This window comes from Carcharhinus amblyrhynchos, chromosome 6 (assembly GCF_965287045.1).
Source record: "Carcharhinus amblyrhynchos chromosome 6, sCarAmb.v2.hapA, whole genome shotgun sequence".
In the NCBI taxonomy this organism is placed as follows: Eukaryota; Metazoa; Chordata; class Chondrichthyes; order Carcharhiniformes; family Carcharhinidae; genus Carcharhinus; species Carcharhinus amblyrhynchos.
In genome coordinates, this window is record NC_137329.1 from 44116656 (window position 1) to 44140043 (window position 23388).

The window sequence follows — 23388 nt, forward strand, 5'->3', positions numbered from 1 at the left end:
TTGTTTCATGTCCAACTGACTTTAGCATGATTTGAAAATGTAATGCATTAGTGACATCCAATGGCAAAAACATGAAACTGCATTGATATTTAGTAACTAAATTATTTAGCATATTTTAACACAGAAATGGGTGGAATTCTCCCCAAAATAGTTCTAAGTGTCAAATTCATGTAAAAAACAGATTTTCAAAATGTATCTCTGACACTCTGTGCATCACAGAGAACACCAGTGTGAACCTTAATGAAAAGCTGGGGACAGGAACTATTCCCACTGGAGAAACTCGCAGCATAGCGCTGTGCAGGTCACTGCACATGTGCTGATCTGTCAGCACCATGATCAGCGCATGTGCAGTAGCCCCACACTGACACCCTCCCAATCACTGGCCAGCCCAGCGACCCCGCATTGCTGCCCCTCCCATCCCCCCACGGCTTGATCTTTGGCCTTCTGGATGTGTCCGGGCCAGCCTCAATTTCTCCCCTGGCAGTCTTAATCTTCTGATCCGACCATCACCGCCTCCCCCAACCCCCGATGACCAGCCCCAATCACTGCCTTCCCTCCCTCTGCCTACGATCCCAAATGCACAATGGAAGTGGGACATCCCCACTCCCAATGATCGCCCCAAGATGATGCCAGGTGGGCAGTGCCAAGATGCCCCCTGGACGTTGCTACTTTATCCCTTGGGCAGTGCCATGGGGCCAGGATGACACTGCCAGACTGGCAATGCCCAGGGAGCAGCATCCATTTACCTTCGCCCTTCTGGGGGGCCCTTCATGCTCATCCTTTACTCCAGCATGGTTGGGCCGCCAGCTCCCTGCTATGGGAAGCTGTTGTAAACCCTGCTGGAGTAAAACTCTCCTGGCACTGGGTGGAGGGGGAGATGCTAGCAGGCCCAGAGACTTCAGTCCTGGGCTCCCTAATGGGATGAAAATCCCGATTTAAATAATTTAATCCAGTGGCCAGAGATGTGCCAAGGCCATGACGCTCAGCGGGAAGCTTGCTACAAGCCTCTGCTGATGTGTCCTGGCCTGCTGTGCTGCCAGAGCTGCTCAGCAGGCTGGGACAATCGCCCCTTGCTTGTGTATCAAGCCTTTGTACACTAACGCCACACAGCTAAACCAACACTAGGATTGCCAATTTGCCAAAGACAGTCTGACCTCCCGGCACTGCCCAAGAGGCAAAGTGGCAATGTCCAGGGGACGCCTTGGTCTTTGTTTCTTTCCTTGCCTTTGGTGAAAGTGGTATCTCTTGTAGAGGTTCAATTACATGGGTGCCAACCTATAAGACACTTATCCAAATGACGATGCTTAATTGTGTCAGCTAGCTGTTCAATCAGGGGGGGACATTTCGGCTGAGTCCAGTCCTGCCACCTCATTGTACACTTGGAGTATTATTCAAGGCTTTCAGGGCTGAAAGAGTTACCAAGCTTTTGTGTACTAATGCCACACAGCTAAACGGACTGTCAACCAATTATTGAAATTGACTATATTCTGCATGCAACATTGTGACTATCAATTACAAGCCCTCTTGCATGGTCTAACCATCCACCTGCACTCTCCCACAGGAAACACAGAATGAAACTGATCAGGAACATATCCATTCTCTGTAGTCCAACATAATTGATGCTTAACTATGACCACTGAACTGATTTAAGCCAACTTCAGACCTTTATGTACATTACTGACATTCCAAAATTTTTATTTTTTCTGTATATTTTACAAAATTTTATTTTTAAATTAGATGATAATATGTTTTATTCTCCTTGGAGAGGTTGGCACTGTTTCTCTGGAGAAAAGAAGGCAGAGGGGGAATTTTATAGAGATATTTAAGATCCTGAGGGGTGTACACAGGGCAAACAATGAGAAATTGCTACCAGTCAAGAGAGCATCAAGAATTAAAGGGCACAGATTGAAAATAATTGGCACAAGGAGGGAAGAGCGATGTGAGGAAACATTTTTTTTTCACCCAGAGAGTGATTGGAATCCGGAACAAACATTCTGAGAGGATGGTGGAGGCAGGTTCAATTGAGGTATTCAAAAAGGAATTGGATTGCTACCTGAAAAGAAAGAACATGCAAGGTCACTGGCATAAGGCAGGGGAGTGAGAGTAAATAGAATGCTCTTTCAGAGAGCCAGGGTAGACTCGATGGGCTGAGTGGTCCCCTCTGTGCCATGCATGTAAAGATTTTGTGTAACATTGTAGTGATGTTATCACATCTGCGAAAATGTTCTGAAGATGATAGTGATGTAGGGCTGATGTACTTGATGTACTGTGCAGGGTTTTCCAGCAACGGATAAGTGGGATACACTTTGCAGTATGCTTCTAATTACATGATGTTCAATATATAAAATTAAATACAGCATAACATATATATTGAATATTATTTATTCACCAGAAACCGGCTCAGCAATGTTAAGTTTGGTTCCACCAGGGTCACTCGACTTCAGACCTCTTTATAACCTTGGTCCAAATATGGATCAAAATGAAAGTGTCTGTCCTTAATATCTTGACTGAGTATCAAGGCATCAAGGAGCCCCGGTAAATTTGAAGTCAATAGGAATCAAGGAGAAAACTCTCCAATGGTTGGAGTCATATCTAGTACAAAAGAAGGCAGGTGTGAATGTTGGAAGGCAATCATGTTAGCCATAGATTACTGTTGCAGGGGAGTGTTCTAGATCCAGTTGTCTTCCGCTTCATCAATAACCTTTTCTCTATCAATAGCACTGTTCACTAATGATTGCATATTGTTCAACTACATTCCTAATTTTTCAGATAATGAAGCAGTCCATGCCCACATGCAGCAATATTTAAACAACATCTGGGCTTGAACTGATAAATGGCAAATATACATTTTGTGGCATATTATACATGTTTTAATACAACATGTGACAGTTTGCAGCACTCAACACATTATGCCATGGAGTGTGCAGTGACAAAGTTATATTGCCCTATATTTTACAAAATATATTTTATAAGTCCATGGTTCAATCTGGCTTTACGTTGTACTGTACACCATATTATTATGTACTATCAATTATTTTATACTCACTAAAATAAAACATACCCTTAAACACAGTGCATAATATAGCTGTTATTATTCCATATTTTATTTGAACAGTTTTTTTGTGCACATCACCTGTCATGTTCAACAATGGTCTGAATCTCTTGCCACCCAAAGCAGGCTTTTCTCTTTACTACCTTCCATACTGAGTAACCATAGCCCAGAGCCACTGGGCACAATCTCTACCCTTTCATGCACTTCCCCTTCCCAGACCCCAGAACCCAAACCAGCCACCATTCTGTCAGCCAGTGAATCGGAGGTGAGGCAAGATTTACAGCAAGTAGTTTTATTTTACAGCTAAAAGGTTTATTTACAAAGTCTATTTAATGAAGAGAATTTACAAACTGCAGCATGCAGAATGAAAGCATGACCGAAAAAGCAACAATTTCTCCAAGATAAGGCACAGTTGAGCAGAAGATAGATTATATACAGTATATGCATGAAGTCAATTTCAGTCACCTACAGCACTGTAGTCTCCAGGCATTATTGATGGTGGAATTATCCAATTATCTCCATTTTGGTTGGCAATTATGATGTTATTATATGGAACAAGCAGTGACTTATTCAACAGTTAAGCAATGCACTGGAATTTGCATAGGATTTCTTCTAGCTCCCCATTCAATCCAGAAAGAAGTAAAAGATCTTAAATGCTATAGCTGTTTCCTACAAGCAGAAACTGTTGACTGAATTTATTCCAATGACTTTTAAGAGACAGCTCTTTTCCCAGCACCTCCAACCAAATTGTTAAAAAGACTTTATTGATATTATGTAAACACTTGCCTATGGAGCTCAATGTACCCATATTTTAACACTCTGGCTGCACTGACGAACTGTAAAACTCCCCATGGATAATGCTTTTAATTTCAACAGTTGCTTGGTCATACAGAACTTGAATCTTGCTGGAAAAAGACAGGTTGTGGAAGCCTTTTTTGTACTCATTGGGACAAATGCAAAATTTCAAATAATCTCACAATTTACACTCCAGGAAAAAAACGGAGCAGCTTAATTAACAATCGACTCTGATTGGCTGAAACATTGACCCGGAGAAAGCAGTCAGGAACTAAAGTTCTGAAAGTTCATGGGTAATTTCAATGGGTTGCAAGACATGAACGCATTCCTTTCGTTTGCAAAGAATGGGTCCCTGTCTGTGAATGCATGTCTCTTCCAGCAAGTGTAAATGAACCATGTACAAGCTTGATCGGTTATCTTAACTTGGTTGTGAATGTAGCTATTAATGCACTTTTAGGATTGTCCAGCAGTAAACATTTTTGTTTGGATTTTGCAAGCATGGGTTGGGTGAGTAGGGTCATGACTGGCTCTGGGCATCACTACAACCCCATTAGAGTATTGGCAGAGAAATGAGGGACTGGGCACTTGGTCGGAGGGCCATTGGCCCTGCACAGGTGGCAGGAAGAGTAAGCATACAGCACCAGGGCGTTGAATTAGGTCAGAAACCCCCTGGCATTGCAGCGGTTGAACAGCCGGGCCATGGTTGCCAAGGACAATTGGGCAACAACCTAACCAGAAGGAAGGCTCCAGCTGGAAACGTGTGTACAACTGTCAGATGTTGTGCTCATTGCAAAAGGCACAAGCAGTATTGCAGGGAGAGCAGAACCCCAAACAGCGTGAGGTCAAGGGAGAGGAAAAAAGGGCAGGAAGGTAACAGAGGCTATGCCCTCAACACAATATTGAATGCTAATGATGGAACCAATGCTGGAGGTGACCAAGACCCAGTGCCACAGGAGACTGTGCTCTCCTGGCAGTCTGTGCCATTATTGCTGACTAGCACTAGTTACCATGTCCTGTTACAAGCCATCAAAGTCATGGTGGCATTGAAATTCTTCTTCTGGCTCCTTCCAAGGATGAGCTCCAGATGGTAATCACTGATGCCTTCTTTGTCAGAATATTTATTTCATAACTGACACACCCTCATAGAAGTAGTGGTTTCACCTCCATTGCTAGATATCTGAGGGGCACAGCATCATCCAATGCACCCATGTGGCATCAATATGCCCTGTCAATAGCCAATGTGGTCCATCAAGGGCTTTCACTTCTACAATGTCCAACCAGTCTGTAACCACAAGAAGAGCTACACACACGTGTGTTTGCTTTCCTCACAGCTGCCATGACTCCCTCAACCTCTTTAGTCCAGGTTCGCTCCGATCTTCAATCCAATGTGTAAAACGGGTCCTTATGGATAAGGAAAATCTTTGATTGAAGAAATGGCTACTGACCCATTTACAGGAGCCCCAAGCAGGTTCAGGTATGATATAACCGATGCCAACTACTTAGTAGGACAACAGTTGAAGAAGATACGATTTTGACAACTGGACCAGTTAAGTGGTGCCCTTCAGTATCCTCCTGTAAGGATCTCAGTCAATAGCGTACACTGCTACATTCTCCATCATGTGTTCTTCCAGATTGGTGTGGACTCTAAGGTAAAAGAGGAAGATGAGACAGAATAAGAAAATGCTAAACAGCAAGGTGCCCCTGCTACATACCAAGGTTGTGTCCTCTGCCATGCTCCTCAAAGAGAACATTTCTTCCTCCTGGTTTTGAGCATTAGATCCAGGTCAATATTGGTGAAGTTAGGGTCGGTCCTTGCCTTGGGTGCCAGGCTTCCTATTGCCTGTAACATCTCACTTCCTTCTCATGCTGTGAAAGGGTTTGGCACAATCAGCAGTTCTCTTCCTAAGGACTACCAGCAGCCACAGTAATGGCTGTTGTGGGCTGTCTAAATGAATTCCATACTTCATCTGTCTTGCCTCCATTTCGTCCCTCACTGGCTGTAGGTGGACAGGGAACCTGTCTTCATATCAATTCAGGACTCACTCTGTGAAAATCTGAACTTTGCTCAGAGGCAGAATCATCACCCCAAATCAGACCTGGCTGCTGTTTCCCACATCCACAGCAAAGATTCAGCCTATGATAACAGCACAAGTGTAATGGTCACACATTCAGGAAAATATATTAGAAAATACATTAATTTGTTAACACTATATGCAGTGAATTGGATTGTGTCATAATGGTTCATCACATCACATGGCTGTTCCATTTCTCCTCCCCAAAACCACAGGAAATTTGGCAAGGCTTTCTCACAAAAACAATTGCCTTTTTGTCAAAGAAATGTTTCTTTTCTCTCATTGCTATAATTATTATCATAAAATTTTCTCTCTACATACAAGTTGATCTCGTGATATTGCATTATCAAAGATCTTCATCAGGTAATAACGGAGTGAAACATTTAATGTTCAGAGTTGCTATATTTTGGATAGCATCATGTCTTGATCTTGTTGTGTTATTTTCTTTGCTAATGAAATCAATTGAAAACTTGTATAAACACCTCCACATCACAGATTGGCCTTTTTGTTTTAAAAATGACACACATCCACACGTCACATTTTCAAATGATCCGCAGGAAAAAATATCCAGACAGTTCAATCAAACACACGTCCATTGCAATGGCTAGGTTGTTCCTGTGTATTTATGAGTTATGGTGGTCAGAATGATCTTATCAACCAGAGTGCATGGCCATACAACCAACTTAGCCAGTTTGAATTAAATAAATTACTCCACTTCTACCTGCTTCTTACACTGAAACTACTGCACTACTGCACTGGTGAAATGAAAATGTTTCAAGAGACTTAATTACTTTTACAGTGCATTATTTTCATTGAGATACTGGGCAAAGGGACTTTCATAGAAATGTGTAAAATGTATTTAGTCTTATGTATTCAGCACACTGGCTTCAAAGCTTTTGTGCTCCTCTGAATAATGGTTGGCAAATTGAACTAATTTGTGTTGTATTTTAGGCATCCTGTCACTTGGGACTTGGACAAAAACTGTTTAAAAATCTTTTGCTTTACATTTTTAAACAGTTGAGAGATTGGTGGAGAGTAAGAGTGCTACAAATTTCTGGAACTTTCATTTTAATTGCAGAACAATAAGATAGAGAGAAGAAAATTTCAAACGCTCATTAATCTGGTCACTCATGTTTTTCATTTTATCAAAAGGTGAACTCAGACCTCCCACTAGCCTGCCTTCTAAGAGGAGCCGGCTAACATCCACCAACCATTAATCATCTATCTAGCAGGACAAGGGCACAGGTGCATGGGAACACTGCCACCTGCAAGTTCCCCTCCAAGTCACATGCCATAGTTCTGTTTCTTCACTTTGCCAAAATCCTGCAACTTCCTGCCTAACAGCACTGTAGATGTATCTACTACATGAACTGCAGCGGCGCCAGAAGGAGAAGCATCACCACCTTCTGGGGCAAATTTCAGGATAGGCAGTCAATGATGGCCTTACCAGTGACTCCCTCACATATAAATGAACATAAAATAGCAGTTTTCACTTAGAATGTACCTTTAGGATAGAGAAAATTCTACAGTGCTTTAGAGAAGAAGACTGGCACTAAGCCAAAACATATCAGGAGGGATAACCAACAGCGTTTATTTAAGGAGTTTCTTGAATGCGGAATGAGGGTTAGAGAGCCTGAGGAGCTGAGGGAAGGGATCCCAGTGCTATGGAGCTGCCAGCGGTATGGGAAAGAGAAGGTGTGGGGTGCATCTGAAGCCAGAGTTGGAGATATACATACTTAGTAGAATTGCAGGATTGGAGGAGATTGTAGAGCTAGAAAGGGGTGAGGCTTGACAGGATTTAAAGGTCAGAAGGAAAATGCTAAATTAGAAAGGCTGGGTTCAGCCACCATTGTAGGTCTGTGGCTTAGGGCAACAGAGTTTTTGATAAACTGAAGTTTACAGAGGTGGAGGATGCAAGGCCAGCCAGGAGAACATTGTATTAGTTAAGCCTGAAAGTGACAAAGACATGGATAAGAGCCAAGAGATGATGATCTGAGGGGCAGATACAGATAATATCACAAAAGTTGTAATAGGCAGTTTCTGTGATACTTAGAGATGGGGGTTAGAAGATCAACTGAGGGTTTTGAGGCTGAGAAGAGTCTGATTCAGTCTGAGAGGGTAACAATGGTGGCAAGAGTGTGAAGTTTGAAGCAGGAACCAAAGTTGATTCAGTTTTTCCAGTGTTTAGTTGGAGGACCTTATCACACTTCCATGGCTGTATGTCCAACAGGCAGTTTGACAGTACAGGCCATGGAAGTGGTGGAAAAGTAGTTTTTCTTATTGAGACATATAGGATTCTCAGGGTGCTTGACAGGGTAAACACTGAGAGGTTGCCTCCCCATGTGGGAGAGTCTGGGATCGTAGGACATAAACTCAAACTAAGGGATCGCCCATTTAAGACAAAGATGAGCAGCAATTTCTTCAAGTGGAATTCTTTACCACAGAGGGCTGTAGAGGCTGGTCATTAAATATTTTAAAGACTGAGATGGACAGATTTTTAATCAATAAAGGAATTAAGAGGTGGGGAGAGGGAAATAAGAGGGGAAAGTGGCGTTGAGGATTATCATCAGATCAGTCATGATCTCATTGAATGGCAGAGCAGACTCAAACTTCTGTTCCTACATCTTGTGGTCTTTTTATTTGTCCAGACGGGGCCAAAGATGCATCTTGAGGTACTCTGGAATAACAGTATTGGGGGTCGAATGAAAGGGGCCAGAAATGGATCCTCGAAATACTCTAAATTATGGTACTGGGCAGGCAAAGTAGTCAATCTGGAATATGTTCTTGCTGCAATCGGATAAGGCTATTCAAGCATATTCCCACCAGGCTGAAAAACAGAAGAGTGTTGTGTGATCAAAACAATATCAAAGGTTTCAGAGAAGTTGAGAATGGATAGTACTACAGTAATGTCTAATGTCACTTGTGACTTTGGTGGGGCCATTTTGATGCTGTGGGAAGGGCAAAACCGGATTGGAGAGATTCAGCCATAGTGTTGCAGAGAAATAGGTGAGAAACTTGATAGTGACAACACATTTCTCTCCAAACACATTTGGAGAAGGAAACAAAGATTGGAGGTGGGGTATTATGACAAAGGGTCATCCAGACTTGAAGCATTAGCTTTGTTCTCTCTCCAGAGGTGCTATTGAGATTTTCCAGTACTTTCTGTTTTTGTTTCAGATTCCAACATCCACAGTAATTTGCTTTTATATTATTGTAGAGGAGGTGTTAGTTGGCAAGGACAGAGCCTGGAAAGGCTGGGGAAGGCAGCACAGACGGCAAGCAACATGAATGGCCGTTGAGTTCAAGCAGGACTGGATGATCCTGCCGCAGCCAATGGCAAGCCACCTCCGCTGCAGGAAGATCCCAGCCAGAGTCATCAGGAATAACTTTATAAAGTTAAAGGAGGAGATGAATAATGGCGGTTTCAAAGGGAAGATTATGGTAAAATACAGATTAAATGTTAATTGCATAATTTAAAGTTAAGTGTATACAGAATGGGGGACATTCATTAGATAATCAGTTGAACACATATCAAGAGAGATCACTGACATTGGTGTTGGGTTGTAGAGTGAGAAGTTAAGAATTTGTGATGTTTCACTTTATGAATAATTGAAAACTTAGTAAAGATTGACTTCTGGCCTCCTCACCAGAAGTGAATAAAAACGGAAAATGCTCAAAACACTTAAGTCAGCCAGAATCTGTAAAGAGAAAAGCAGAGTTAACATTTCATGTCGATGATCTTTGATTAGAAGTGGAAGAAGTTAGAGAAATAACTGGGTGGGGGAGATTTTCAGCCGGTGTGCCCCATCGACAAAAATGGCGACGCTGGCAAAAAAATCCCACAAGACAGTAGAAACAAGAATCTCGCTGGCAAGATCTCATTCTCAGATTTTCCCTGCCTCTTGCCGGTGACGCAACAAGGTTCCTACCTCACCATTAAATATTTTAAATATGTTTAAATTTAAATGTATTTATATGGCTCCCCTGCCACATGCTTCCCCCAGATAGGAAATCCCCCCCTCACCGATACAATGGCAGCAGTCAGGAAGGCTTACAACAGCTTTTGCAAAACTTGAAACTATTGAGGGGAACCTCGATACCTTGTGAGGGATGGTGGTGAGGTGGGGAGTGAGGGGGTGGATGCAGGAGTGCTCCAGTGATTGTGAGGAGAAGGTGGTAGGAAGAAGTGCTTCACTGTTTGTTGGAATGATGCCGGGGGTGGGGGGGGCGGGTGTGGAGAAATGCTCCATTGCTCGATGGAGTGGGTGGGGTGCCCAGTGCTTGTTTGGGATGGTTAGGCAGTATTTGTTTGGGTAGTTGGGGGGCAGTAGAGTGGTCCAATACTTGTTTTCACAGGAAGGGCGTGCCTGTAGCAGAGGGAGATTCATTTTACTGTAGATTGGGTTGCCCTTTGAAGAAGGCATCCATCTCTGTGAAGCCACTCTTGCACAGATTGCCAGAGAATTTGGAGAGAAAACTCAGTTGTGCAGCTGGAAAGCTGCACGTCGGTTCTCTGACTTAAACTGGCACCCTGACAAATTTTGGGAAGATTCTGCCCAACCAGTTTTAAGCAAGTGGCAGTGAGTGGGGGAACATTGCAACCAAATTATTCAGCGCACAATAGTTTTTTTGTGGCACTGCACCCCTTGCTAATCTATTGAACATAACACTAGATTACATTTTCCTTCTTTCACTAATATTAACAAAATATCCAAGTCCTGGTTGACAATCTTTTAATTTGTGTTTATGACTACTGTTCAACTGTTGCTAATGAGAACAGGAACATGCAATGATTGTAGTATAATGACAGCTAGTACAGAGTACTGTCAAAAAAATTAAAACAAACTGGTTCCTGCTGGGCCACCATTCACATAATCGCATTAAAACTGTGCTAACAAGCAGGTGGTCTGTGAACAGCACTAATACATGTTTCAGAATACTAAGTGTGGCAGTTTTGCTGCCCAGCAATGAAGATAGGTACTGAAAAGGTAGTTCCTGTTGACATAGCTGGGAAAATGGACCCAAGTACAGAAACTTCAGTGTAACGTAATTTTATTATATTTCTTTGCTCCTCTTTCTTGTCCCATTTCTTCCTTATCTTTTATTACTCTTTGTTGCTTTTTTTAAGTGCCTATCACTACAAGTGCCAGAGTTTTATTTTCTCTTATTTTCTGTCACTGGAAATCAAGGAAAGTGAGAACAATTTTTATTTATATAGCAAACAAAGCGAAAATAACATGAGACTATCTCAGCCATCAGCGATAGATGAAGCACTGAAGTAAAATAATTAAGAATCTGCTCCATACGTGATGCTGAATTGAAATTTCAGTCTGAGACATTAATACTAATGTATCACTGTGAGGAGAAAGTGTACTGATACCAAAGTGCTTTATTGTTGTATGATATACTTCTTGTGCAACTATCTTAATTCAACACCGCTGATTGCTCTTCCTACTACAGTCTGGCTCAGGATATCCCCACCCATTCCGACGAGCCACTTATACTTAACCATAGTTTTACACTGACTTTGTATTCCTAATTTTTTTTTATTAAAATCTGAAGGCCAACTCCCTTTGTTTGTTTCTGTACCCCCTGAAGCACAAATTCTCTTTCTTTCCATGGTGTGACAGCTATTTGCATTCTTTTCCTACTCTCAGGTTTCCCCTACGAGAAGGTAGTGCAGAGAGTGCTGTACCTTCAAGTCCTAGATTATGATCGTTTCAGTCGAAATGATCCCATCGGAGAGGTATCATTACCACTAAATAAGGTGGACTTGACACAGACACAGACATTCTGGAAAGAACTAAAGCCATGCAGTGATGGAAGTGTAAGTAACATTTGGCTTTCCTTTGTACTACTCCTATTTTGCATACTGCACGTACTGCAAGCACAGTCTCAGTAATTCTGTGTTGAAAGACTATAATAGAGAGATTTTTGGCTAACATTTCCTGGCAGCTTATTCTAAATACTTAGTACTCTTTTGATCAATACGTTCTTCACAATAATTATAATTCTACTTCTAATAATTAAAATTTGTCTAAGGATTTAATTTCCTGGAAGATATATTCAGTATTATTTTGTACGAATACTTTGACACCAATCTACATAATGAGATATTAAGCAGCTGACTGAGTTTAGGCAATGAGCTTGGTTTTAAACAGCATCATGAGATAGAGACAGAGAGGCACAGAGGAATAGGAAAAGAATTCCAGATCTTAGAGCCTAGGCAGATGATGGAAAGGATCTCCAATTGTGCAACATTTAAAATCAAGGAAGCACAAGGGGTCAGGTTGAAGGAGTTCTTGAAAGTTTGCATGACTGCAGGAATCTATGGACCAAAGTAGTTTACTCCAAAATGGGTGGCTGGATGAGTTATTGCAGTGGATACTTATCCTGATTTACCAAGAATCCCAACTTGAAAAATCAAATTGTAAATCTCAATTGCATTCCAGCTAGATTAAGCAAAGGCATATGTAAATACATGGATAATCAAGGTACTACCAAAGAAGAAATATCCACAAAATACCAGGCAATCTTTGACTGTTCATCACTATTCTATACATTTTTATACTTGAAAGCCTTCTGTGTCATTGGAGAGGTGGGTTTGGGTTATGGTGATGCCTATAATGTGTTGATTGATTATCCTGTGCAACAGCCTACTCAAGTTTTGACTTCTCCATTGCATTTTAGTGTATTCATTTCTTATTCTTGCTGAAAATATGCAACTTAAAAGTTATTTGGGAAATTAGGGATGAATAAGAAATGCTGGCCTTGCCAGTGATGCTCGCATCCCACGAAAGAATAAAACATAGTAAAGGACATGCAGGTTAAAGCTGATTCATTAACTAAACTTCATGAATGAACACAATTTTCCTTTATTTAACACCAAAATGATTCCCTTCCATTCATATTACTGCTAACTGCCCCCAGAGGGTTTAGCACTGACTCACCTATTGAGAAATGCTTTCTTCTCAATTCAATTCTCAAGATCTACACATTATTAGTAAGCAGAATCTTGATTGTGACAGGTAGATGAAAGCAAATGGTACAATCTTCACCTTGTCATGTGTTTGATCATTTTCCATCAAGCGTTTGAGTTGAGGAAGGAAATGTATAAGGAATGTGATTATTAAGTAATCCTTGGTGGACTGATAAGAAAAATGTTGCCCTTACCTGGCATCGTCTTTGAAAATTTATTTCACGCTGGTTGCTTATGAGCCACTCACCATCTGCCAGGAACTGAGATCAAACTTTGAAAATTACTGTTCATATTTTTGAAGTGCCAAGTGGGTAGAAAATTAAGAATATTTTAGAAACTGGTGACGTGTAGATGGCAGAAGGCATCAATCACATTTTCCCATCATTCAAAAGCTACACGTACCTTGACTTTAGAATGGATGGTTGTGATGCTTAGCATCCTCATATCATAAAACAATAAAGAAAATGCCATTTGGTCTTCTGTTGAAGCTATTTTACTTTGATTCTCTCTTGAAGATAACCAACTCAGTGGTACTAACTGAATTTATCAATCTTATGCACTGCTGTCATCACTTGAGGTGAAGTTAGCGATAAGGTTTGAGGATGGAAGAAATAAAATTAAATGGCATGAATAGAATGTCGAAGAAAAATGACTTTTTTAAAAGTTATATGTTCATGGGATATGGGTGTTGCTGGCTAGGCCAGCATTTATTGCCCATCCTTAATTTCCCTTGGGCAGGTGGTGATGAACTGCTATCTTGAACCACTGGGGTACACCCACAGTGCTGTTAGGAAAGGACTTCCAGGATGTTGATTCAGCAGCAGTGAAGGAGTGGCAATATAGTTCCGAGTCAGGATGGTAATGGATAGGGCGGCACGGTGGCACAATAATTAGCACTGCTGCCTCACTGCGCCAGTCCCTTGGCAGACAGCACTGTCACTTTTGGATCAGAAATTGATTTTGAGCCACGTAGCAGACCTCCAGCTTAAAATCTAGTCTGGGGCTTCAGCTTACTACTGAACGAGCATTGCAATGGAGGAGAAGCTGTAATTCTTGTTCACATATTTACTGGTTTGTGAATGTTGCAGATTTCTTTCACTAATTGAAAAATGGAAAAGTCAGGTCTAATTCCCAGCTTGCGTCACTGTGTGGAGTTTGCACATTCTTGCTGTGTCTATGTGGGTTTCCTCTGGGTGCTCCGGTTTCCTCCCACATTTAAAATACTGTGTGCAATTCTGGTCACCCTATTATAGAAAGGATATTATTAAACTCAAAAGAGTGCAGAAAATATTTACTAGGCTGCTTCTGGGACTTGATGGATTGAGCTATAAGGAGAGGTGAGATAGACTGTGACTTTTTTCTGGAGTGCAGGAGGCTGAGGGGTGATCTTATAGAAGTCTATAAAATAATGAGGGGCACAGGTCAGCTTGATAGTCACTATCTTTTCCCAAAGGTAGGCGAGTCTAAAACTAGAGGGCATAGGTTTAAGGTGAGAGGGGAAAGATACGAAGGTGTACAGAGGGGCAATTTTTTCACACAGAGGGTGGTGAGTGTCTGGAACAAGCTGCCAGAGGTAGTAGTAGAGGCAGGTACAATTTTGTCTGTTAAAAAGCATTTAAATCGTTACATGGGTACGATGGGTACAGAGGGATATGGGCCAAATGCGGGCATTTGGGATTAGCTTAGGGGTTTAAAAAAAGGGCAGCATGGACAAATTGGGCCGAAGGGCATTTATCCATGCTGTAAACCTCTATGACTCTATGCTGGTTAAGTACGTTGACTTGAACAAATGTCAGACCATGGTGACTAGGGGAATTTCACAGTAACTTCATTGCAGTGTTAATATAAGCCTTACTTGTGGCTAATAAATAAACTAAACTTTTATGGCAACTGGAACCACAGTGTAAAAAAGACCCATTCACCAATGTTCTTTTGAAACAAGCTGGTTGTTCTTACAACCATTAAAATGTGTTGGACCATTGCAGTCTCATAACAGAGACTTCAAACATTTATGTGCACACAAAAATCCCTGTAATTTTTCATCCTGTTTCTAATTAGGTTTCCTATATGATATTAATTGCTCTTGATTAGTATTTGTATATATAATGCTGTATTGTTACATATGGCATCCTTTGGATGAAATGCTAAATCAAAGCCTTTCCTGTCTGTACAAGTGAATGTTACAAATCCGAGGGTTTTACGAAGAGGTGACATTACAGGGTCTAAAGTTAAGGAGACGGTACAGGTAAGGATAGAGGCTGAGGATGTCCCAATAATAGAGGGAGTAAGGGGCGTGAGTATGGTTGGTGGCGTTCCGGCAAATAAGGTCCAGGTGAAGGCTGGGATGAAGGTGCTTTATCTGAATGCGCGAAGCATTAGGAATAAAGTGGATGAGTTGGTGGCGCAGATCGACACAAATGGATATGATCTGGTGGCCATTACTCAGCTATTTACCATTTATATAGATGATCTGGAGGAGGGAACCGAGTGTAGGGTGTCGAAATTTGCTGATGACACCAAAATTGGTGGAAAGGCAAATTGTGCGGAGGGTGGGGAGAGTCTACAGAAGGATCTAGATAGGCTGGGTGAATGGGCCAGGAAATGGCAAATGGAATTTAATGTTGGCAAGTGCGAGGTGGTCCACTTTGGTAGGAATAATGGTAGGAAGGATTATTACTTACATGGAGAAAAACTGCAGCAGGCGACGGTGCAGAGGGACCTCGGGGTCCTTGTGCATGAGTCGCAAAAACCCAGCTTGCAGGTGCAGCAGGTGGTCAGGAAGGCGAATGGGATGCTGGCCTTCATAGCGAGGGGGATTGAATATAAAAGTAGGGAGGTCTTGCTGCGGCTGTATAGGGCATTGGTGAGGCCGCAGCTGGAGTACTGTGTGCAGTGTTGGGCGCCGTACTTACGCAAGGATATTTTAGCCTTGGAGGGAGTGCAGAGGAGGTTTACTAGGCCGATGCCGGAGTTGAGGGGGTTGAGCTATGAGGAGAGGCTGAATAGATTAGGCTTGTACTCGTTAGAGTTTAGAAGAATGAGGGGAGATCTCATTGAGACGTATAAGATGATGAATGGGATGGATAGGATAGAGGTGGAGAGACTCTTCCCGCTCAGAAAGGATAGTAGGACTAGGGGGCATAGCCTCAAGATAAAGGGGGGGCGGTTTAGAACGGAGTTGAGGAGGAACTTCTTCACTCAAAGGGTGGTGAATCTCTGGAATTCTCTGCCCGTTGAAGTGGTGGAGGCTACCTCACTAAATATTTTTAAGATGCGGGTTGATGGGTTTTTGATGAGAGAGGGGATTAAGGGTTATGGGGAGACGGCGGGAATGTGGAACTGAGCCACGACAGATCAGCCATGATCTTATTGAATGGCGGGGCAGGCTCGAAGGGCTAGTTGGCCTACTCCTGCTCCTATTTCTTATGTTCTATGAAAGAGTTCTCTTTGTCATTCTCAATGTATTAATCAATATTGAGGGGAGGCGGTGGCCTTGTGGTGTTATCACTAGACTATTAATCTAGAAACTCAGTCTGGGAACTTGGATTTGAATCCCACCACAGTAGATGGTGGAATTTGAATTAAAAAAAAAATCTAGAATTAAGGATCTACTGATGACCTTGAAACCAATATTGATGGTCAGAAAATCCCATCTAGTTCACGAATGTCCTTTAGGGAAGAAAATCTGTGTCCTTACCTAGTCTGGCCTCCATGTGACTCCAAATTCATAGCAATGAGGTTGACTCTCAACTGCCCTCCATAGGGCAACTAGGAATGGGCAATAAATGCTGGCCAGCCAGCAATACCCATGTCCCGAATAAAATGATTCCTCTTGTATTTATTCCTGCCATAGAATATCTCTCATATTGTCCTACATAACATTCCTCGGACTGTTTGGAATGCTTTAAAATATTTTGATGTGTTCATTCTAATAAATTTTCTTTTCAATCCGTGAATGAACTTAATTTCTTCTAATTTCTGGACTCACTTGAAGTTTTTATAAATTTAGTTTTCGTGTCTAACTCTGCGAATGTTGGTTAAATTGCAAGAACTTTAATTTATTTGTACCATCTCTTCTTTTCAGTAACTGAAAGACTAGGTCACTACCCTTTGCAATCTTTCTCACCTATGAAAATAGATTTAATTCTCGCCTTCACACTGAGAATCTAATAACTCAAGGCACCTATAGCAGATTTTGCTTCTGGTTATCTCCCTGGTGAAGTAACCATATGTCTTTCCCCTTGCTCTAAAATTCTCTTTCATACATCATTTGTCCCTTGGCAGACAGCACTGTCACTTTTGGATCAGAAATTGATTTTGAGCCACGTAGCAGACCTCCAGCTTAAAATCTAGTCTGGGGCTTCAGCTTACTACTGAACGAGCATTGCAATGGAGGAGAAGCTGTAATTCTTGTTCACATATTTACTGGTTTGTGAATGTTGCAGATCTCTTTCACTAATTGAAAAATGGAAAAGTCAGTAAGTTTGCAGCGTTTACACTGAAGTTATTTAACCCTTCAGCAAGGACATCACTAATCACCACCAATACAAAATGCACAAATGCCCACCGTGGTAAGCAGCTGAAACTAAAACGTCTGTGAAGTTTAAAGTTTTGAAATTTTAAAGTTTATTTGTTAGTGTCATAAATAGGCTTATACTAACACTGCAATGAAGTTATTGTGAAAATCCCACAGTTGCCACAATCCAACGCCTGTTCGGGTACACTGAAGGAGAATTCATCATGGCCAATGCACCTAACCAGCATGTCTTTCAGACTGTGGGAGGAAACCCAAGCACCCGGAGGAAACCCATGCAGACATGGGGGCAATGTACAGAGTCCACACAGATAGTGACCCAACTTGGGAATTGAACCTGGGTCCCTGCCACTGTTTGGCAGTAGTGCTAACCACTATGCCACCATGTCATCCTATCACAGGAGGGGGGGTGGTGGGGGGAAGCAATTCAACCACTTCACCACACTAATTTTCTAGTGCAGCAGCTTGGGAGAATCCTGCAGCCAGGCACATGTAGGATTCACAGATACCTTCCTGCCGCATCTCCCAGTGCTGGATTTCCAATGCCATTAGATTTGCACTGGATACCAGCAAGAGACAGGTAAATAATTTAAATCTTCATTTAAATCTAATTTTGATGTAATTAGTGGGACCGGGACTGAAGTCTCTGGGCCCACTAGCCTTTTGCATCCCCCTCGCCACCAGTGTTTCACTCTGTCGGGGATTACAGTAGCTCCCTACTTTCAGGGAGCTAGCAGCCCAACCCTGCTGGAGTCGAGTGGGGGGGGGGCAATCGGGGCCCCTGGGTTGAGGGGGGAGGGGAGTCAGGCGGCAGTGGGTAGGAGGAAGGCCAGTGATCAGGGCAAGCTGGGTGGAGGGTGGAGATTGGGGCGGGGCGGGACAGGGGTGGGATGAGGTAGTTGGCCCTGGAATGGTCAGGGTGGGGGTCACGATCAGGCTGTGAGAGGGTCGGGAGGACAGCATTGTGGGCTGACCCACAATCAAGCAAATGGGAGGCTGAAAGTTTGGGGCCACTGCATGCCCAGATGTGAATAGGCCCACTGATTTATAATGAGATTCACACTGATGGCCTCTGCAGTGCACAGTGTGTGAGATATTCTAATCTGAACTCGCATGAAAAAACCATTATGAATTACTCCAGTCTTCTTGCAAATTCAACACTTAGAATTTTGTTGGGAGAATTCTGGCCACAATGTTCACAATGCAACGGACAGCTGGGGAACAAAATTCAAGTCTTAGTTCAGGATTCTGATGACAAATGTAAACTACTATAGCATTGACTTAAAACATTATAACACTTCAGGTTTAGAGATTTTGAGGTTTAAAAATCCTTTTACTTCAAATATCTAAGTTCTGAATTAATTTCTAACAGTAGAGTCCTCAGTTGTGCCTGACCTAACAAGGTGCAATAACTAGTATTTATGAATCAAGTTGAATTTATTAAGAAAGATACTGCATGCACTTGACAAAAAAAAGGTGAAAATAACATGGAAGTTTCTTATTCCTCAAAGCCCTAAGATGCCTTGAGTCCTGTCTCCAGAAGTGATGCCTTTCTTCTTCCATTTCTAAAGTGATGTTATGTGGAACTGTGCCTCAGATTCCATGATGAAACTGTATCAATGAAGATTTTGCTTTCCAACTTTTATCGCTACTTCTGATTGTTCCACATCCTGTATTTGGAAATAATCCAAACTGCCTTCCTGTCACTAGCTTATGCTGAGGGTCATCTGGTGTAACACTTCCCCTGTAACTGGAGTCATATAGACTGAAGACAAATGCCCATCCCTCGGGCTCCCCAGAGATACATTCCATTGTGAACAGAAGACACGTCCTAGTAGATGCAGATCAGTGGTCAAATAATGTTGCACCTTCTGATCAATAATGCAACCTATTGTAAATAATTCACATCAACACATTTTAACCCATTCCATGGATGTTTAAGCCATTAAGAACAAAATGTTAATAATGTCAGCAAAGGAAGGTTTTCCTCTAATACGGATGTTCTATCCTACGTCTGTAGTTAACCAATGAAGACATTTAGTGAACTGAAGCTTAAAGCACATAGCCCTTGCGTAAAGATATGACACCATATGCTACCAAACTGCTGAGCTTAAACCTTTTAATTATTTCTTCAAAGTTGACAAAGAAGCCTTCAATTACACAGCGTAATTCAGCTTTAAAGTCATCAACACCAGTTCCTCCCAGACAACTGCCTTAACTGTTAATTGTTCCACTAGAAGAAATTCAAACTGAACTGTTTAAAAGATGATCAAGATAACTTTCATAATTTACTTCAAATACAAACCTAAAAATTAATAGTATTATCAAAATCTTAGTGTCAGAATAAGTATTTTAACCCAAAGAGAGATAGTTAAGATTAACCCAAAGGGAGAGTTAAATATTTTAACTAATTCCTGATGCCTTTGTCCCATGGATAATTCAGAAGTGAGTCTTAATGAGAATAACTTGGATTCTGTTATTTCAGGGGAGTCGAGGAGAACTTCTTTTGTCATTGTGTTATAATCCAACTGCCAATACAATCACTGTGAACATTATAAAAGCAAGGAATCTGAAAGCCATGGACATAGGAGGCACATCAGGTAGGTGAAAGATATTTATGTCGAGTATGTTGAATTTCAATTATAAAGAGGATGTATTGTCCTAATGTGACCAATTGTTATGTACTCTATTGTGATCACATAAGATAAGATTCAATTTCAATCCTTCATAATTTCACCACTATCGATCCAGAGGGTGTACTTGTCAATGAGAAATCAATATACAAAGTTAATTGTGCTGAATTTTATGGTTTCCAGCAGGGCAAGAGAGGGGGAATGGGAAGTTTGTAGTCAGCTTGCTCCCAACCCTGCCACTTCAATACATCAAGTCAAACACTGGCTGCCTAAATTGTGGTCAACCAACAGAAATACTGACCAATTGGGATTGTGAAGGAGGCTTCAGTCAAATCTTGTGACTGAAGTGGAACATATGGCAAGAAAGGAGATGGGCCATGATCCTAAAGTTGGTTCCAGCCACCAATTCGAAGGTTTCTTTCCCTCTCACTCTCTCTTTAATTGTTACGTCAACCTATAAATGGGTGGCACAGAGGCACAGTGGTTCGCACTGCTGCCTCACAGCACCAGGGACCCGGATTCAATTCCAGCCTCGGGTAACTGTCTGTCTCGGGTAACGTGAAGTTTGCACGTTCTCCCCATGAGTACGTGGATTTCCACCAGATCCTCCAGTTTCCTCCCACACTCCACAGATGTGTGGGTTAGGTTGATTGATCATAGTGTTGGGGCGTGGGGAGAGGGGTGGCGGTGCCTGGGTATTGTTGGTATAGAATTGATGGGTTGAATGGTCTCTTTCTGCTCTGTAGGGATTCTATGATTCTATAATTCTCTATGAACAAATAAAGTCTAGGAACAGACAAAAGGTATGACTGCATGTGGGACCATGACTGCCACATGCAGTCATGGTCCCACATGCAGGTTTTTTCATTCACGTTTATGCCACCTTCTCATACCTGATGTAATTTGCACCCTATGCTACCAGCAAAAAATGGAGCGTGCAATGGAAAATTGGTCAGTTTTTTTTAAATGAGCTCAATAGCTTGCTAATTGTTTTTCTCAAAAGGGTGAGTGAGCTTCTGCTTTTGACATGCTTGCTTGCTCTATTATCGGGAGACTGGCAGGATGATGTTGGGTTATCAACCTGATGCCTTCACATCATATTTTACCTAAGCGTGAGGGGGCAGATGGGCAACCCACCCATTTGTGGCTGTAAAATCCAACCCAATGTACAATAACGCAGGAAGTAAATCATCTGTAATTTAACAAAAATGGAAGGATATTTTAAATAAATCTAGATAAGTATTGTGGTATGATAATGCCTTCAACCGGACAAGACCAGGATGTCCTTCTTGTAGTTGTTCAAGGATTCTTCCAAGCAAATTAGAAGGAATGATCACCTAGGTATTTCCTACAATAGACACTAACTTTGAACAGTCAACTCAAGCTTTCTTGACACATAAGGTTTCAAATCAGGATGCAATTGTTCCTTTTAATACCATATTCGTCATCTTTCCCATCACAAGATCTATTATGTCTCTGAAGTTGAGAAGCTGTCCAGGCAAATGATCTCCCAGCAAAAAATAAAGAACATTAGCAAAACTAGTAGGTGACATCTGCTCAATAGATAAAGGTAATTATGTCAATGCACCAGTATTAGCATGACACTCTGATTGATGATATTTTATATTCAGGAGCATGCAGGTAAGATCAGTGACCATCTTTGCAATCGGCTAGCAACTAACAACAGTATGTCATTATACGGTGCAAAAATAATAGTTAATGGTCAATGATCAACCAATAATGTGAAACGGTGACCATATAAATAATGATGAAACCTTCATACACCAAAAATTATACTCAAGGTTTCTTTTTTCTAGCTGAGCATAGTTAGATTCAGTAGAAATCAGAGTACATGAAGCAAAAGCGATTGGTCTTTCTTCTCCCAAAGGTACAATATGTGAAATTTCCCATACTCCATAAGGTGAAGCATCACAAGCAAGCAGTAATTGTTGCTTTGGATTAAAATGAACCAATACTTCAGACTTCTGCAAAGCAGCTTTGATATCCTTGTATCCATTCTCACATTCTGTTGCCCAGTTCCATGATTGTTTCACACACAGTAAATAATGCAATGTCTTCATTCATGTAGCTAATAATAATAGCCATAATAATTTACTAATTCTAAAAAGGATATCAATTGTGTCACATTCATCAGATGTGGTACTTCTAAAATTGTATCCGTCTTTTTAGGTGCTTTATGTTGGTCTTTTTGTAGGCCAAATACTGTACTGACATTTGGAAAAAAAACACTTTTCTTTCTTGATATGCAAACCATCTGCTTGAAGACATTCCAATGTTGCTTCTAAATTATTCCTGTTCACTGGACCCTGTAATTGGAATATCATGCAGGTAACTTTGTACACCAGAGAGACCACTTAAAATCTGGTTCAGCGAGCTTTGGAATAGGGCTGGTGCAGATATTATTCCAAAAGGCAATCTTTTATAATAAAAAAGACTTTTGTGAGCAACAATGATAAGCAATGGTTGAGTTTTAACAGCTACACTCACCTAAAAATATGCTTGTAAAAGATCAATCTTGCTGAATTTCTGGCTACCTGATAACCTACTAAACAAAACTTCAGTTAAAGGAAGCGGATATTGATCAGCACACAACACCGGATTTATGGTTGTTTTAAACTCACCACAAATATGAACTAAACCATTTGATTTTATGACAGGTTTAACAGGGACAGCTCAGTCACCCATTGTAACCTGCCCTAATGCACCACTGTTAGTAAGTCATACTAATTTTTCTTTGACCTTCAGACAAATTACATATGGCAGTGCTGTTACTTTGAGACTTTTTGGTTGACTATTAGGCTTCATTCCAATTTCACTTGAATTCCCTTCATTGAGCCAAGTGTCTCTTCAAACACATTCTTATATTTAGCCAGAAGGTGCTGTAGGTCTGTTTTGACATCAACCAGTGTGTTGGCAACACTCCAGTTAAGCTTAATCTTCTCCTACCAGGATGTTTCAAATGGAGCTGGAAAATTACCATGACCAAATGGCGAGGCAGTTCTGTTGTCTGTCCACCCAATGCTATGTCGACCATGATGTAACCTTATGTTGGCATGATAAAATCACATCAGCTAGTTTTAAAGGGAGATGTTTCAGCTTTTGTGGGAATGTAGTCTCAGGGATTGAAGATACAGCAGCATCAAAATCAATCTCCATCTTAACGATTGTGCACTAAACTTTGGAATCACCCAGAATCTAAGATTCCAGTTAAGGATCACCTTGTAAGGATCAGTTGGAGCTCTTCATCATATTTTTTGACATCCTCCTCACAATCATAACTTGTTTCTTCCATGTTGTAAGTT

The 23388-nt window shown here is 41.4% G+C and overlaps 1 protein-coding gene across 3 annotated transcripts in view; it reads left to right on the plus strand.

Moving 5' to 3' along the window:
* Positions 1 to 23388, plus strand: part of LOC145343861 (synaptotagmin-7-like) — a 644682-nt gene that overhangs the window by 607931 nt on the left and 13363 nt on the right. For all 3 annotated transcript variants that reach the window (XM_080190321.1, XM_080190322.1, XM_080190323.1), the window contains 2 exons: positions 11577 to 11746; positions 19918 to 20032. In XM_080190321.1, the coding sequence (XP_080046447.1) occupies positions 11577 to 11746; positions 19918 to 20032 (285 nt within the window). The remainder of the gene's footprint in view (positions 1 to 11576; positions 11747 to 19917; positions 20033 to 23388) is intronic.